At 33.3% G+C, this 15,807-nt stretch overlaps 2 protein-coding genes across 3 annotated transcripts; one reads left to right on the top strand and one right to left on the bottom strand.

Annotated features, from left to right (window-relative positions):
* The first annotated feature begins 1,605 nt into the window (after positions 1–1,605).
* Positions 1,606–6,321, top strand: LOC122578979. The gene is made up of 5 exons (XM_043751052.1): positions 1,606–1,832; positions 2,441–2,519; positions 3,441–3,565; positions 4,163–4,615; positions 5,644–6,321. The coding sequence occupies exons 2-5, from the start codon at positions 2,493–2,495 to the stop codon at positions 6,032–6,034; spliced, it is 996 nt and encodes a 331-aa protein (XP_043606987.1). The 5' UTR covers positions 1,606–1,832; positions 2,441–2,492; the 3' UTR covers positions 6,035–6,321.
* Positions 6,322–7,224: 903 nt separating this feature from the next.
* LOC122578743 (serine/threonine protein phosphatase 2A 55 kDa regulatory subunit B beta isoform-like) lies at positions 7,225–13,000 on the bottom strand. Of its 2 annotated transcripts, XM_043750770.1 has the most exons (14): positions 12,818–12,982; positions 12,232–12,338; positions 11,920–12,027; positions 11,705–11,824; positions 11,013–11,204; positions 10,825–10,916; positions 10,360–10,478; positions 10,146–10,269; positions 9,617–9,740; positions 8,979–9,047; positions 8,566–8,657; positions 8,052–8,129; positions 7,729–7,805; positions 7,225–7,638 (listed from the first exon to the last, which is right to left on the bottom strand). In XM_043750770.1, the coding sequence occupies exons 1-14, from the start codon at positions 12,900–12,902 to the stop codon at positions 7,502–7,504; spliced, it is 1,524 nt and encodes a 507-aa protein (XP_043606705.1). In that variant the 5' UTR covers positions 12,903–12,982; the 3' UTR covers positions 7,225–7,501. The 2 variants fall into 2 exon arrangements, 1 of the variants encoding a protein (XP_043606705.1); XR_006320550.1 differs by lacking the exon at positions 7,225–7,638 and having other exon boundaries at positions 7,784–7,805; positions 8,052–8,165; positions 12,818–13,000.
* Positions 13,001–15,807: the final 2,807 nt, after the last annotated feature.

The following is a 15,807-nucleotide window of genomic DNA, read 5'->3' as shown; positions in this document are numbered from 1 at the left end:
ACAGCCGTAAGGTTTGTCCATCCAGTCGGGTGTGACTTATGTCACACTTATAAAGATGCATATCTTATATGAGATGCGTGACTTATGTCACAACTATAAAGATGTTTAGATGTGATATGTGGAGATGCAAAAGATGACTAGGCACATTTAGGATGACCCATCCTAATATGAAAGATGTTGATGCTATGATATGTATGTGAGATGATATGTTTGATAATATGTGCCTTAACGACTTAATATAAATTTTATATAATGTTTTAAATGGACAAACGTTTTATAAACTATGTGATATCCTACTTAACTAATTCGTTAGCTAACACTTGCTCTTTTAAAATGTGTTGTGCCCTCAGGTTCAACTTTAGTGAGCAGGTAGATGTGAGAAGACATGAGGCATGGGTAGATGATTTTGAAGCTGGCTATAGTTTACCCATAGTGGCTGCTCGCTTTAGACATTTGCTTTATGTTTAGATAATAATGACTTGTATTGATAATGTAGTCGGTTGTTTAATGTTGGGCAACCGATGAGTTTCCATTTGAATTTATTTTGATGATATGGCTAGTAACACCATTTAATGAATAAACCAAACAGATTATGTTGGTTTGGACTTTTAAAGTTTACTTCCGCTTTATTTTGACGCCGTTAGGCAAAAGTTTTTGGAAATTCATGTTTTTAAACGAAGGGTGTTACACTTTAAATATACGAGTAATATATATCATGCTACATGATGACTAAAACTTATAAAGACAAAATAATTAGAAATATTTAAAAAATCAAGTCAAATGAATTTCATTTTTTTTAACTAATCAAGTCTAACGGCCGAAAATAAAGGGAAGAAATCAATAAAGACATTGATATGTTGCTCAGCACCTTTGCGGCACCTAAGACATGGATTGGTGTGCAAACCGGTATCGAACGGTGACCGGCTTGTTCACTTGGTACACCGTCCAACCTAGGCAAATGAGAAATAATTTTGTTTTTCTATGAGTTGATTTTTGACAGTGAAGTTGTAAAAATAGTGCAATTTTCAACGGTTAAAAATAAAAACTTATTTACTATGTAGATAGAATCATAGTTATTAACTCGTATATTACGACTTGACTCAAAATCATTTTTTTTACTCGTGAATTGAAACATGACTCGAATCGTAAGAGTCAGGATATTAATAATTATTAATATTATATATGTTTTTAGGGAAAATTACTCGTACTGCAGACTTTATTTAAGCTTAGGTACTGGCACATTAAAAAAAGTTACAGATTAAACATTTGAATTTAATAAACATACATAACCCTCCCTAAATTTCACATAACCCCGCCCCGAGTTGTATCCAAGTCACCCAACGAGTCGCCATTTTTTGAGAACTTGTGACTCGTACAAGTATGATAACTATGGATGGAATATATGAATATGTAGCAATTTTCTTCCTGTTAAAAACAAATCACAAGGGTAAAACTTACATTATATCATACTTACATGGCAAATGTTGAAAGAACAAAACGTCACAAATACCAACCTCCAACCGTCTATCCATTTTATCCCCAATTTTGACCCCAAGAGAGAAAAAAAGTTCACTTAAAAGCCCTAATTTGACCCCAAAATTTCACAACTTTTAATCATATATCATCATCCTGTCTTTATCCCAAAATCTTTCCTTCCCAGAAAAGATAAACCAACAGATAAAGCTTCCATCTTTCTTTCTTCTTTCCAAAACCCTAATACTATTTTCTTGAATTCTTTTCATTACAAGTAAACCCACCTAAATTTCAGCGTTTTCAAGAGTTTTTTTTTTTTATCATACCCATCTGCTTAAATTCAGTTTCTGATAGAACAGGTAGATATATGCATATGTATATCTATATATCTGTATGTATCTATATATGGTTTCATTTTGTGTTAGTTTTAGGATTTTTTTTTAGCCCAGTTGTGCAATATGTAATTTTATAATTCTATGATTGTAAGTTTAATAGTAATCGTTTTTTTTGTTTATGTTGGCAAGTATAACATTGGGCCATGTTAAATATGTTTTGATCCTCATAAATATATTGTGTATCAAAAAGTACTGCTTCTAAATTAAGGATATATATGGTGAAAATATATTAATACATGTCTTCCTACCATTTAGGTAGAAATGGAAGCAGCCTCTCTACTTAGGTAGAGGTAAGGTCTGCCTACATCTTAACCTCCCCATACACCGTCAAGGTATTGGGGCTCAAAACCCGCGGAAGGCGGCACTGAGCAAGTTTCTCCTCCTCTTAACATATTAAGGATAGTCCTAAGAGCTATGTTTAGCGAACCCCGTTGGAAAAATAAATTAGGTTAGGTGATTTATGCTAGATAATGAATTTTGTTTTGTTGAGCATATTTCTGAACTGACTTTTCGTGGGGGTTTTCTAAGTGGATTTTGTTCAACTGATAATTACTAAATTGTTATATTTTCAGGTGTGATGTATGTTGTTGGTGCATAAATGATCGGGTGTTTTACAACGGGACAATGGCATTAGTAACCCACCAGGTTCAGGTAACGGAAACGCGCTCTGCTTTGTTTTACTTATGTATGGATGTATGCATGTATATAGGTTTTAGGTAAAATGAAACAAGTATTAAAGTAAAACAAATAAAGCAATGAGTTTCTTTTTATTGAAAATCAATGTGCATCATGAATATCATCGCACATCAATATATTTACTTGTGCTTCGTGAATCTTCGTGTATCAATTTTACCATGATCAAAATCTTGTCCTATTTGTTTTACTTTAATACTTGTTTTATAATAACCAACCCCTATTATTAAAACGAGAGAAGAATGAATAAAATTTTGGTGATGGCAAAGAAAATAAAGAACACAAACTTTTATGAGTAAAACGGAGACATTGGCATGTTAAGTGAACTCTTATTCAATGACTTTTGTTGTCATGACGGTTAACTGGGAATTCCTTGAACACTACCATTGTTTTTTGGTTCACGTATCTTGGAATTTACCTCTTATCAGAGTTTGGATAGAATAAGGATGTGTCATGTTTGTTTTTTTTATATATAAGCTAAATATGGAGTAATGCAACCTATAAATTTTTATGATATACTTGCTGGTCAAGAACTCGATGTGACCGAGCAGTTGAACTATATAAAAAGTCTTCGTTGTGTTTTTAAATTCTGGGCAGGTCAATCCTGAAAGTTATTATTATTGCACAATAGTTCTCACCGTAGTATGGAGTATAACAATACTGACTGTTAGTTCCATGTTCTACTTTTGCAACTTTGTTTTCTCTGATGTTATGATTTGCATCATTACAAGGCAGAAAAGGCGACCCTTTCTAATGCATTTTTAGCGGAAAGTTAACTACGTCTGTCACATGGAAACCATCATTGGGTGTATCTAAAATGTACTTATATATAAATAATGTTAGCATGTTAATGGTTCTTTTTTTTTTTTGCCTTTGAAGGGTTCATATGCTGTTCCAAGACCTTTATCTTTGAAGCGAAACATTGAATTAAATAAATTCTCAGTAACATTTCCAGTTCTTAAGAGAACAGATATTCTTCTATTGAAGCATAGATCTTGTTTATGGTAAGTATTTTTTTTGTTCTTAACATATTAGTTCTTAAATATGAACTATCTATAGTTATGAATTTATGTCAAATCTTGCTGAAGCCATACATTGTATTGCATCAATTATATAAGTTGAAAGTTAAAGAAATTATATAAGTTGAAAGTTAAAGACGAGTATCAGTTAGTTACAAAAAGTTCCGAATGAGATAGAGAAATATAATAGCAGTGTATACCTGATCTGATATGTCGCTTTGATGTTCAATTGCCTTAAAGTTAAATATAGACGTAGATTACTCGGTACACTTTCTTACCGCCATTAATAGTTGATATGGTTGGGTCATTCTGCTCTCTGATTGTGAGTAAAATAAAATGATTTAGGAGGTTTTATGTATTTAAAGTGCATTTCAGGGAGCTCTCAAGTCTCAACCTGTTTTCTTCTCACTTATGTTGCCTGTGTTGTTTCACCAACTTTTATTGTTAGAGATAAAACATAACCCGGATCGACTCATTGATAAGTTTATTGGCCGAAACTGTCACCTATAAATGCAATTTCATGATTGATTTGAAGTTCATGCTTTTTCACATGGTGTATACTGATGGATAAATTAAAAACAGTTTAAAGACGCCTTTATCAAGAAGGAAATCATTGAAGATATCATCTTTCAAAGGTAACGTCCAGAATGATGATACTGGAGGAAGTAAAAATGGGTCGAAATCCACTAGGAATTCGGTCAAGCTTTCCTATGTGCCACAGGATCGCAAAGAAGCCTTGGCTGAATCATCAAAGGTGAAGAACAGTCATGCTACTCCTACCTCATCCAATATGGATGAGACCACTGCAGGATCTCTAGCCATACAACACTTGTTTAAAAGCTGGTTGACTTTGTTACGCACTCCATCTTCACAATGCCAAATACCAAATGAAACATTGGAGGAGGGTCCGTGTACGAGCGAAATTGTGGAAACGAACCACAAGATTCAAAATAGTGGAAGAAGCATGCTTTTGAAAGCGGTTTGGCGCGGTTTTCTGAGCTTGGATCCAGCAATAAAGATACCTGCAATGATATTGTAAGTTAGTCTCTTGAGCATAGTGTTCCACAAACATTCCAAATGTTTAGTTTTTACTTATATGCCTGATGGTCTTCATATATATAAATGCCACTAGTAGACATGGCAATATGGGTGGGTTGCATTTATGCCCAATACTAGTTTGTTTTAGTGCAGATTCGGTTATACTCTACAGCTGCTATTTTTAACAATTTCATGTTTTAACTCATTAGAGCTAAAACTTCACACAACCGAACCCATTTACAATGGACAGTTCATAGATGAGTTTTTTGGTGTATGATGGTTTTTCAATTTGTCCTTCAAATGTCATGTTCTCTAATCTCTAATAAAGAGTTGTTTTTGGTAGAGGTGGCCAAATTGCCAGGTTGGATCGTCGTTCGTGATAAGTTTGGGTCAAAACGAGTATATATTGGTACAGAACAGGGTTGGGGTGACATGCAAATCTTTTCTTCCAAAACATTCTGTTCTCAAATTATTAATATATCAATATGGTTGTACAAATTGTATCCAATAATTTTTTAATTTTGTAATAGTCTATTACACTTTGGATGACCTTCAACATGTTTCTTCATTTGATTCGCTCTTATAAGCTATTTTTTACAACTTGTTTGGCTCGTTCATAAGTATTTTGTTTGAAATCACTACCTCTGGTTTTTGGGCCCTCTAGTTGTTTGAAATTACCACCTCTGGTCTTTACCAAAGAGTGGGGGACCGATGTTCAAAACCAAAACCCTCCTGTCGCTGTCATTATCTGCGAGGGCGACACCAATTCCGTTTTGAATTAGAGCTTTATCTGGTTCCAGTTTAAACTCGTGGAATTAGTCGGCCAAAGGTTGGGCACCACAATTAGCATATAAAGTGTTGGCTACTCTTGTAACTTATGAATCGTGGTCATTATGATCAATCTGGTTCCGACCTATATTGATAATTTTCATCTTCTGAATTAATACATTATATTCTTCTTTCACATATTCACTTACATGAATTTGATTCTTTACTTGGTCTAATTTGTTTTGCTCGGTATGCAGCATACCCATGTACCTGGCAGTCAATATGAAGTATGGACCAGAAGTTGCTAAGGAACTGACTCCTTTATGGATATTCGGACCCCTGCTTGTTGCTCTTTACATCAAGATTGTTCAAGGGCTATGCTTGCTCTACATATATAGTTTCAAGCAGTCGGTTAAAGTGGTCAAGAACTTGCCATTTTATTATGATTACATTGTTAGTGGAAAGCTCAAAGAAACAATATACGTTCGTTTATGGCAACCTGTGGTGGACTTTAGAAACTTAGGCTATAAAGGAATATGGAAACATGTTCAAGAATGGATCATCGATAAGTATTTGGACTATATCGAGTCAATATGGCCCCATTATTGCAAATTGATCAGGTTTCTGAAGAGGGCCAATTTCATCTAGGTTCAGAAGATGGAGTTTTCATGTTAATCCACTTTTTATTCGTGTAATATTTTCGCATAGGGCAGATTTGAGGCAAGAGGTAGGAAACCCCATTTTGAACTGGTGTTCATCTCAGTCTTGAGTTACAAGCAAAAAAATGAAGTTGGATTTTGTATCTTGAAGTACGTTGTATTGAAGTTTCATTCTCAGTCTTTGAGATTAACCATTTTTTACACAGATTTTGTTATGTCATGGGATAATTGTGAAATTGGTTTCTATATGTTGATTTGATTATAGTTTCTTTGATCTGTGTCTGGATGCTTCTTATGTACCTTGTGTTTGTGTATACGCAAACAGTCTTTTTTTTTTTTATCTATAACGAGTGGTTTATCTGCGCCTCTGCGGGGTCTTTAATCCCAAATTTGCTGTAGATGTCATGTCATTTCAAATTCTGAAGTCATGATTCATATGACTTATATGCATGAAAAACAAAATAACATCATGTATACCCATGAGAGGTTATAGGTACGAATAAAAATTATCTAGCAATGTTGCATGACTATGTATGGAATGAAGTTTATTCATAATTTTGTTCATCCACGGTGACTATTTTCAGCTGAGTTTCATATTTGCCAAAGAGATCATAGGCTAGAAAAGGATTGGAAGTATGACGAATTTGGAACTAAATGTTATTGCATATGCTCTAGAGGGCCATCATTAGTTTCAAAATACGGATTTAATGGCATCACTCTAAACTCTATAGTCTAAAGCATAAGGTCCATAAAAATCGAAGCTGGCATGATCATGTAATTCTCTTGATGGTCTTGGTTGCATTCAGCCGTCTGAACCTTTCTTTGAATTCCGAGATGCTGGCAGCAAGCGACAAAGTAGACAGATGGGTTGAGTAACAGGTTCAAAGCATTTAGTCAGAGTCTATGAAAGTTACTATACATGGACGGCTATTGGCGACACCAAACTCGATTTTGACAAGTAAAACTAAAATCAGTATACATAAACTGATAAGCACATGCATCTGTCTGTGCAAGTTTATTCTCTATTGCATAAAAAGAATTCTGGTTAGGCCTCCAACAGCCAAACTGCTGATATATTACAATTATGTTTCGGTCACCCAATTATTTCAAAGAAATGGAACCCTGCTGAAAGGTGATACATATCCACCACTCAACTCAAAGGCTATATGGAACAAAGACTCATGAACAGATCATATAATCATACAAAAACAAGAAGTCAAAAGTGAAACACTTTTACCAAAGAAATTTTGGTTTATCATATACCACTGAAGGTTCTTGTATTATGCAAATCAAAATCAATTCTATGATGTTTTAGTACCATTGAAAAATGGTTGCAGAATACAATCCTGTTAGCTTAGTTACTTAAAAAAGTGCTGAACATATGTCCTAAACGTTAAAAATATATCTTGATTTTTTGTTGAGATAGTTGTTGAAAGTACTTGCTTCTTGTTTGATTCTATGCATAGTACATGAACAAACTGTTTCCAGTAGAGCATGCAATCAAATTGGTTTTCGGGTGCCAAGCTAAATGCAGTAACTTTGAATTAATGTCGCAAGAAAACTCATTAGTTCCTGTCCCTGAAGCATCATTTCCTGAAGAACAAAGGAGTTTTAAGTACTTAAAAATATATCAGATTTTAATAATATTTATTATATGAAGAATAACGAGAAAGTAAGTAATACCTTGTCGGTAAAACCCTCGGGTCAAGTTGCTCAGGGATGTTCTTCTAGCCCTTGAAGTTGCTTGTTGTGGTCGTTTTCTATAACCAACACAGATAAGAATGTGAATTAAAATTGGCAAAACAGGTGGGTCAATGTGGGTCAGGTTGGATTGACCTGCTAAGTGCCCTTCGTCAATTATTTAATATTATAATTTGCTTAGATTATAACTCGTTTTGGACGTTGCAAGTATTTTCAGATACATGTACGTTTTAGCCATACATTTGGTTTAGAACAAGTCCCAAGTCACAAAGCTACATGCCTACACCAAAGGAATTACAAGGTACCTGTAAGAGTTCCTGCTAGCCTCCACTGTAGTTCCTTCTGTGCTTCCGCTTCCGTTAGAGAATATTCTCATGTGATTGCTAAGTCAAATAAAAGAAAAGCGCAAGTGGATAGAGCTGCATAAGTCGATCGTCAAAATGCGAGAATAAGCTTCAGAAAGTCAAGCCTTTGCAAATTGTAGAGGTGGCAAAATGGCAGGTAGGGAGTTCTTGAATTAGTGTGCCAAATATATATTACATATTTTTTTGAATTAGTGTGTCAAATATGATTACTAAATATATATTAGTTATATGATTAGGAGGTTTTGAATTAACAATACCCTTTCGGCAACTCCCAACTCGTTCAATGCATTTAATAAGTTCCAATTTTAGCTAACTATATGTTAACCAATTGACCCATTATAGATAATACTTGAACTGAATCAATCCACACATAGGTAAATAGGTCAAAATCGCCACCCCTAGACTAATTAACATAATAACAATTTGATGGAACTACGGAAGAGCACTTAGATACCTATACGATCCTGTTGCAAAGTGACTGCCATCTCCACTAATGCAGCAATCGAACTTGTCAAATATGGCGTCATTGTTATACAAGTCACTTAGCTGTAAATAAAGTCATAAACTCAAGAGAAAGTATACAAAACTCAAAACAAATACATCACGAAATGAAAACCGGTGGCTCGGCCTTCGTTTGATGGGGTTTTTTCTTATGTCGTGGATTTATCCGTAATTGGCATAAGTTTTTTTCAACCCTTTTGCAACCTTTGTAGTTAAAGTTCTAAGATGAATCTAGTTTTTGTTTGATTTGTAATTCTAGATTGTACATTGGATCACTAGCATCTTGCTAGTCGATTGTATTAATAAAATGTCTTTTTGCCGTTCCAAAAAAAAAAGTTTACAGTATTTTCATGATTGAGCTCTGACCTTTGGGCGAAGATGCTCATGAATTTTATATGTCACAACTGGCGATGTCGCCATACGCATATCCCACAGCTGAAATACAACACAAAACAGCGATAAGTACAATAAAGATTCAACATGTTTGAAGTTGCCTTTAAAAACTAAACATCTGAATATTCAGTATGTAGTATTTGACTATTTGCATAAATAGATTCAACCGCAAATAATCAAATAATTTATCAGTCAAACACTAAGCTTTTGATTATCACTTTCATACTAGCCATAACAAAACTGATCATCAGTAGAACAACATTAATCAATAACCCATTTTGTTTTGAAAGACTTATGCTCCTATTTAATAAAATATTTATCTTTTTTTATACAGAAATGTCCTTTTTGGTTGGCCAGATTTGCCAAACTCTCAGATATCCAAGTATATGATTATTACATCTTAAAACAACTGAAGCATATCAAATACTGACATTCTGCTTTTACAGCAGCTGATTATCTAATACTAATAGTATTAAATATCATATTGTAAATTTCAAAAATTCACATCCAAGCACAGCCAGAGATGCATCTAATGGCATGGAATTCACTGCTCTGCTGCAAAGTTATGACCGTTAAAGGTAAAGAAGATAAAATAAATCTGTATAACTGACCTTTAAATTCATGTAGTCACGACTTAAGATATGCCTTCCATCTGCTGAGAACTTTATACTAGAAGTTGATGCTACAATTTCTGAAAAAAAAGTTTTCTGCCCCCGGGGCTCAGCATCCTGCAACCTGAAATGGTTATATGCTAGCATTAGCACTAAACTGTATTAAACATATCTTTGGATACATTTATGCTGTTTGAAATTGTTAAGAACATATGTTTGAGAGTTTAACAAGTTGGGATAATATATGAGATAGAAACAAAATGACCAATAAATAAAATTTTTATGAAATAGAAGTACACGGGTTGTGGAAAGGATATACAAGTCCCTCAACTTTACTCTTAAATAATCAGTTTTGTTGTGACTGGTATGAACTTAATTGCTTAGGACGTATTATTTGATGTCTAAAACAATAGAATCTGTTATACTAAAAACTCCAAATGTAGTATTGCGACTTCAATAAAATCAGTTCCAAAACGTAAATCCAAATGTCCCTTAAGCAAATAGTACTGTAAGATCACAATGAACTTACATCATAGAACTGCGATCACATAATGCTGATTGTCTCAAGTCTACTAGCCGAATAAAACCCCTTGAGCTGCTATAAGCGAGCAAATTACAATGCAGTAAATGGAACTCAGCTGATGTTATCACCTCTGATTGTCAAGAAAACATAACAGAATGAGATCATACAATCTTAAAGTGTTGAAAAAGTGAAGCAGGAAACCCAATCATTTTTTAGTTACCTGTGAGATCATCCATGTTTGATGGCTTCGTGTCAATGATATTGAAGCATTGATTACTGACCTCAAGGTTCCATAAGTTTATCCGAAGGTCATCCGCAGAAATAAACGTCTGACCATCACTACAAATGGAAATTGGCAAGACCATGTCAATACGTTTATAGTCCATCATGTTTTTTTTAATGTGTATTACCTCTTAAACTAAGTAACCAACTATTAAAAGTTGTAGATGTTTTACTTTTTTGGTGATCATATTTAACACATCCATCATATATACGTGCCTGACCTGTTTAAGCAGGTACTTAAAAACGACCCAAAAGCCCATCCATTTTTTCCACCTACAATCTAATCTCACTACTACCATAATCATCATCACCACACCTAGTACTCTTTATGCAATGTTCACTATAACTCACTAAAAATAAATCAAGAACGAATGTAAATTAGCATACGAAGGAAATTGCTTACCTATTATTAGAGATAGAGTTGATGTTATAATCATGAGCATGTGCATACATCTTCCGACATCTTGCAAGAGCAGTATCCCCAATATTTTGCCCCTAAATAAATAGGGATTCATAGTGTGTTAGTTTCACTAATAGTTTTATGTTGAAAATCTGTATAAAATTATGTCAACATTTTTAACAAGCACTAACATTTACATATCCTGCATTTGAAGGTGAGTTACTTGTTCCCATACTATCTATCCATTCTAGACGATGACCATTAGAAACTGACGGTTTAGATTCCCCGCTGACAAAACTGCTTTCAGACAGTAGAGAATTCTCAGAAGAAACATATGGACTTAGGTCCATTTCCTTTACTTTCTTCAGTTTTCGTTCCTTAACCTGGCTTTATAAAATAATGAGAATATATTAGCCCCGCTGTATTTCCCAACTCGAAAATATGATATATGGAGTTTACCGTTACTTATGAGTAGAGATTGAGAATGTGGCGGTTGGGCAACGGCCAACAGGTCTTAATGGGTTCAGGGCTAACAGAGCCACAATCACTCTTGTTTTTCTTCAATCTTTGAATTTTGTAAATATTAATGTGTTAATTATGAGTACAATGATAATGTAACTTCATTTTACTAAAAAGGTTAGGAGGTTTATTGCATAATATGCATGCTTTGGTGTTAGCTTTTGAACCATTAAACCTGCTTCCTTTGTTGTCTAGTTTCTTTGAAGTTTTATCCAATTTGACCCGTTTGAGATAAAGTATAACCCAAGATCGACCCATTTACCTATCAATGAATCAAAATGACCTCCTCCACCTACACGGTACTTAAACATTATAGGTGTATCTCATAAGCAAGTTGCAAAGCCTTATCTTGAGAAGATTATACCTTCCAAAGTTTGATGGTTTTGTCGTTTGTTGAAAGTATAAAGAGTGCCCCATTCAAGGTCGTGCACCATTTCATCTTGTTAATCTTCTCTTCAATTTCCACACTTTTTAGATAATCAAACTGTGAAACATACAATAGTTTTATGAACACCTTTGAAAGTAAATATATATGTAAAAAGGTCTATAGCATACTGCATACACATAATAATACCACACCTCCGGCTCATGACTTTGGAATTCCGTCTTGTATCTATACTCAGGATGCCGCATTACAGAAACATCTGATGTTTCCAACTCCTTATGAGAATGTTGCTTGCTTGTTACCTATAAAACACAAACAGAAACGAAATATCTTTCAAGACGAACCCAATGTAGTACCCTGAATGACCAAATAACATTTAATCTCGACTGTAAGACCATACTAAAATAAAAAGACATTATTCTAACACATTAACAAAAACCAGGATACATAAACAAATTAACGTTTAATGATACGAAAAAAGAATGTGGTATCGGATTTGTACATACATCTTTACCGCCAGCCTTGTTTTCAAAAATTACAAGACGGCCTCCTCGATCACCAACCGCAAGATAATCACCACTCTTGTCAAATTCAATTGCAGATATTACATCAACTAAAACAACAAACAACAACAAGGATTACATTATTAACATAATAATTAATCATCATAAACTACAATGTTTTCACTTATGTTCAACTATTTTTTTTTTGTTCTCATTGGATCATCCATCTTTTTTCAACTGTAAACATACTTTGATAACACAATAATTAACACATAAATTTTGTAGTTTAGTTCTCATATTTTTCGATATTTTCGTGATTCTCATTTGAACATAAATATATATGCACACATCTCTTGTAAATGTATAAATCCTAATTAAGACCAATTAAGCAGATATAATCTTATATATTCTAACTTAAAAACATAATGTGCTTGCCGCCATTATGTTTACAAAGTTATAAACACAAAATTTTAATGCAAAATATTACTACGTAACTACGGTAAAACAAAATATATATATAACAAAAAGTGTTGTATCACATCACAAACAGTAAAACAGAAATAAAGAAAAAACATTATAAGAAAATTACTGTTTTGGACATCTTCTCCAGGAGTACGTTCACCGAAAACCTGAGAAAACTTCCAGTCAAGAGGGGAGCCGCCGGTGAGACTCATCGGCGGTGCCGGCGAGGAATTTATCCAACAAAATAAAAATGTATGTTAAGTTGTTTCGTTTGTATCAAAAAGTTACTCGTAGTATAATGTTGATAAAAATGAAAGTGGCCGGTTTGAAAAAATAAAATAAAGGTCTACTAGTCTTCTTCTTATCCAATGGTATATTTTCGGGAAAAATAGTTATGAGAAGAAGATTAAATTGTTTTTAAAGAGATATGGAATCTAGTTGGCCACGAGTGCATGTTATGTTGTTATTTTGTCGTCTAGTTATTTGATTCTGGAATATTTATATTGTGAGATGTGAGATGATCACTATGCGCATTGTACCACTTTGATGACGTTTTCCTCATGCAGGCAGGCGGGCCAATTATTATTTGAGGTTTTATGAAATAAGTCCCTCGATTTTCTTAGTTTCTTTGTAAAAAAATACACGTTTGTCGGTCAACAACTTTATCAACGTCGTAGACTATATCATAACGATAACTTTAAATTACATGAATGTTGAATATATCAACCCTCAAATATGAACTTTATGGTCAACAACTTTATTAACGAGTCATTAATTCCATTAATTAATTGGTTAATGGTTAAGTGTTTTGATATTTTTTATAACAGGTTTTAATTAGTTCAAGTATTTATAAATAAAAAGTTACAGAATGATGAAAATTTAGGAAAAAGACATGAAACATTTCTGATTAAAATATATATTTGAGTTAAGACTTTTGTTCTTAACAAATGAAACTTTCATTTTTTCATATGTTTAATCTTTATTCTGTCTTTCTAATATTTTTTGAAATGTGTGAATTACTTTGCCAATTTTGGCAAGACTAATTTATATTATGCTTTAATTGGATTTGCAGAAAAATTTGTAAGTAAAAGATAGTCGATAAATACGACCTGTCTATTTGTGTCAAAAAGAGCATGAGAGTACATATTGAGTTATACAATGATGTTTATTCAAAGTCAATTGAGTTATACAATGATAAGTGATTCTTAAGTGGTAACATGGGAGAGTACATATTGATATTTACTCACTAGAGGGTCACCGCGCATTGCAGCAGTGACAGTATACAATGTGCGAAGTGTTGTTAAGACGATGATTTCAAACCAAATATTTTCGAAAAATGGGGATGCTGTGGGAAGGAGAGATGTGTATGATCGAGAAAGAGATTGAGAGAAAGAGAAGTGACCGTATATGTGTTTTGGGTATTTTGAGGGTACTTTGGGAATCATATAAAAAGTGTTGATCGAATTTAAAAGATCCACTTTATATTATATATAAGGTAGTATGAAAGTATGAAAGACATAAATAATTTAAGGGAAAATGATCCGTATTGCAGACTTTACCTAAGCTTAATTAGGTACTAACACATTAAAAAAAGTTATAGATTAAACTTTTGAATTTGATAAACATACATAACTTCATCTGAATTTTACATAAACTCTCTTACTTTACCTAAGATAGTCACCACGTACCTGCTTTACCTAACATTTTTCCACAAATTAAATAAACACATACGGAGTATATCATAAGCGAATGTACATACGTGTGTATACATACAACACAAAAGTTTTGTTAGTTAATTATTAATTTATGACATTTATTTTATAGTTACATGTCGCATTCAGCTAAGCACACAATAATATCAAATACGATGATTTTTTTTTTATCGTTATAAGACTAGCATGCTACTTGCGCAATGCGGCGGCGGTGACGGTGGTTTAGTAGTGTCAGTGACGGGTGGTGATGACATCGACAATTGGTGTCGAGCGGTATAACTGTATAAGTTGATGTAATGGTTATAGTGGAAATATTTTAAAAGATAAGGACTTAGAGTGTAAATTAGAAAGATAAGGTTCTAAAGTGTAAATTAATTCATAAAAGGCAAATTGGAGATCGAAGATTATTATAGTAGGAAATTTTTATTTTTAATTTCATTAAATAAAAGATAGAATATAAAGATACTCAAGTATATCTATATATATAGTCGCAACATCTAATAAATATAACATGAGGTGCAATTTATAGCTAACAGCTTAACAGAAAATTTTCTTGTGAATGAGGCTATATATCATGTAATTTAGGAGTATGATAAATTGTTTCTGAAAACAAAAAAAAAATGTTATTATTCTAGCTAACGGAATTCTTTATTTTATATCTAATTAAACCTATAAATAAATAATTATTTTATGTTTTATTCTGAATCAGTAAATGTTTTTGAAGTCGATAAAATTAACTAAACGTTTTGTGTATAAAATTTTTAATTTAGTTATAAATGTAATCAATTTAATTTGATACCATCATTTTTTTTTTAAATCAAATGAAATGTAGTTTGATAATCTGAAATGGACATGAAAATTCAATCCTAATGCATTGCTCTAATTGTTCCAATGAGACTAATTATAGATAACTAAGGGAAAAATATTAAGAGGGTGAACAGTGTGACAAAAGAATGGTCATGGCTCATGACTCATGAGTATATAATTTAGATATGAGTTTGAAGTCGTTGGGCTATATGTGATAAATAGATTTTGTCCAAGTAGTTGGACTGAGTCTAGGATAAGGCTATGGGCCTATGGTTAAGGATCAACTAACGAACATTGGGCTGTTGGACTAAAAGTTTACATTATCAGCTTCAAAAAGTTGGGCTGTTATTTAACTTTTCTGTTGGACCATGATCCAAACAAGGTGCATGTATGGGTTCGATCCTCATCCCATGCAAAGGTTAGAGGGTCTTTTCTACCATTTAGGTAAAAACTGGAAGCAGCCTCTCTACTTAGGTAGAGGTAAGGTCTGCCTACATCTTAACCTTCCCCATACACCGTCGAGGTATTGGGGCTCAAAACCCGCGGAAGGCGGCACTAAGGAGTTACTTACTTACTTTACTAAATTTAGTTGTTATGT

The sequence above is a fragment of the Erigeron canadensis genome, chromosome 8, assembly GCF_010389155.1.
Source record: "Erigeron canadensis isolate Cc75 chromosome 8, C_canadensis_v1, whole genome shotgun sequence".
Classification (NCBI taxonomy): domain Eukaryota; kingdom Viridiplantae; phylum Streptophyta; class Magnoliopsida; order Asterales; family Asteraceae; genus Erigeron; species Erigeron canadensis.
Note: the sequence above shows the minus strand (reverse complement) of the source record. Positions and strands in the feature narration are given on the sequence as shown.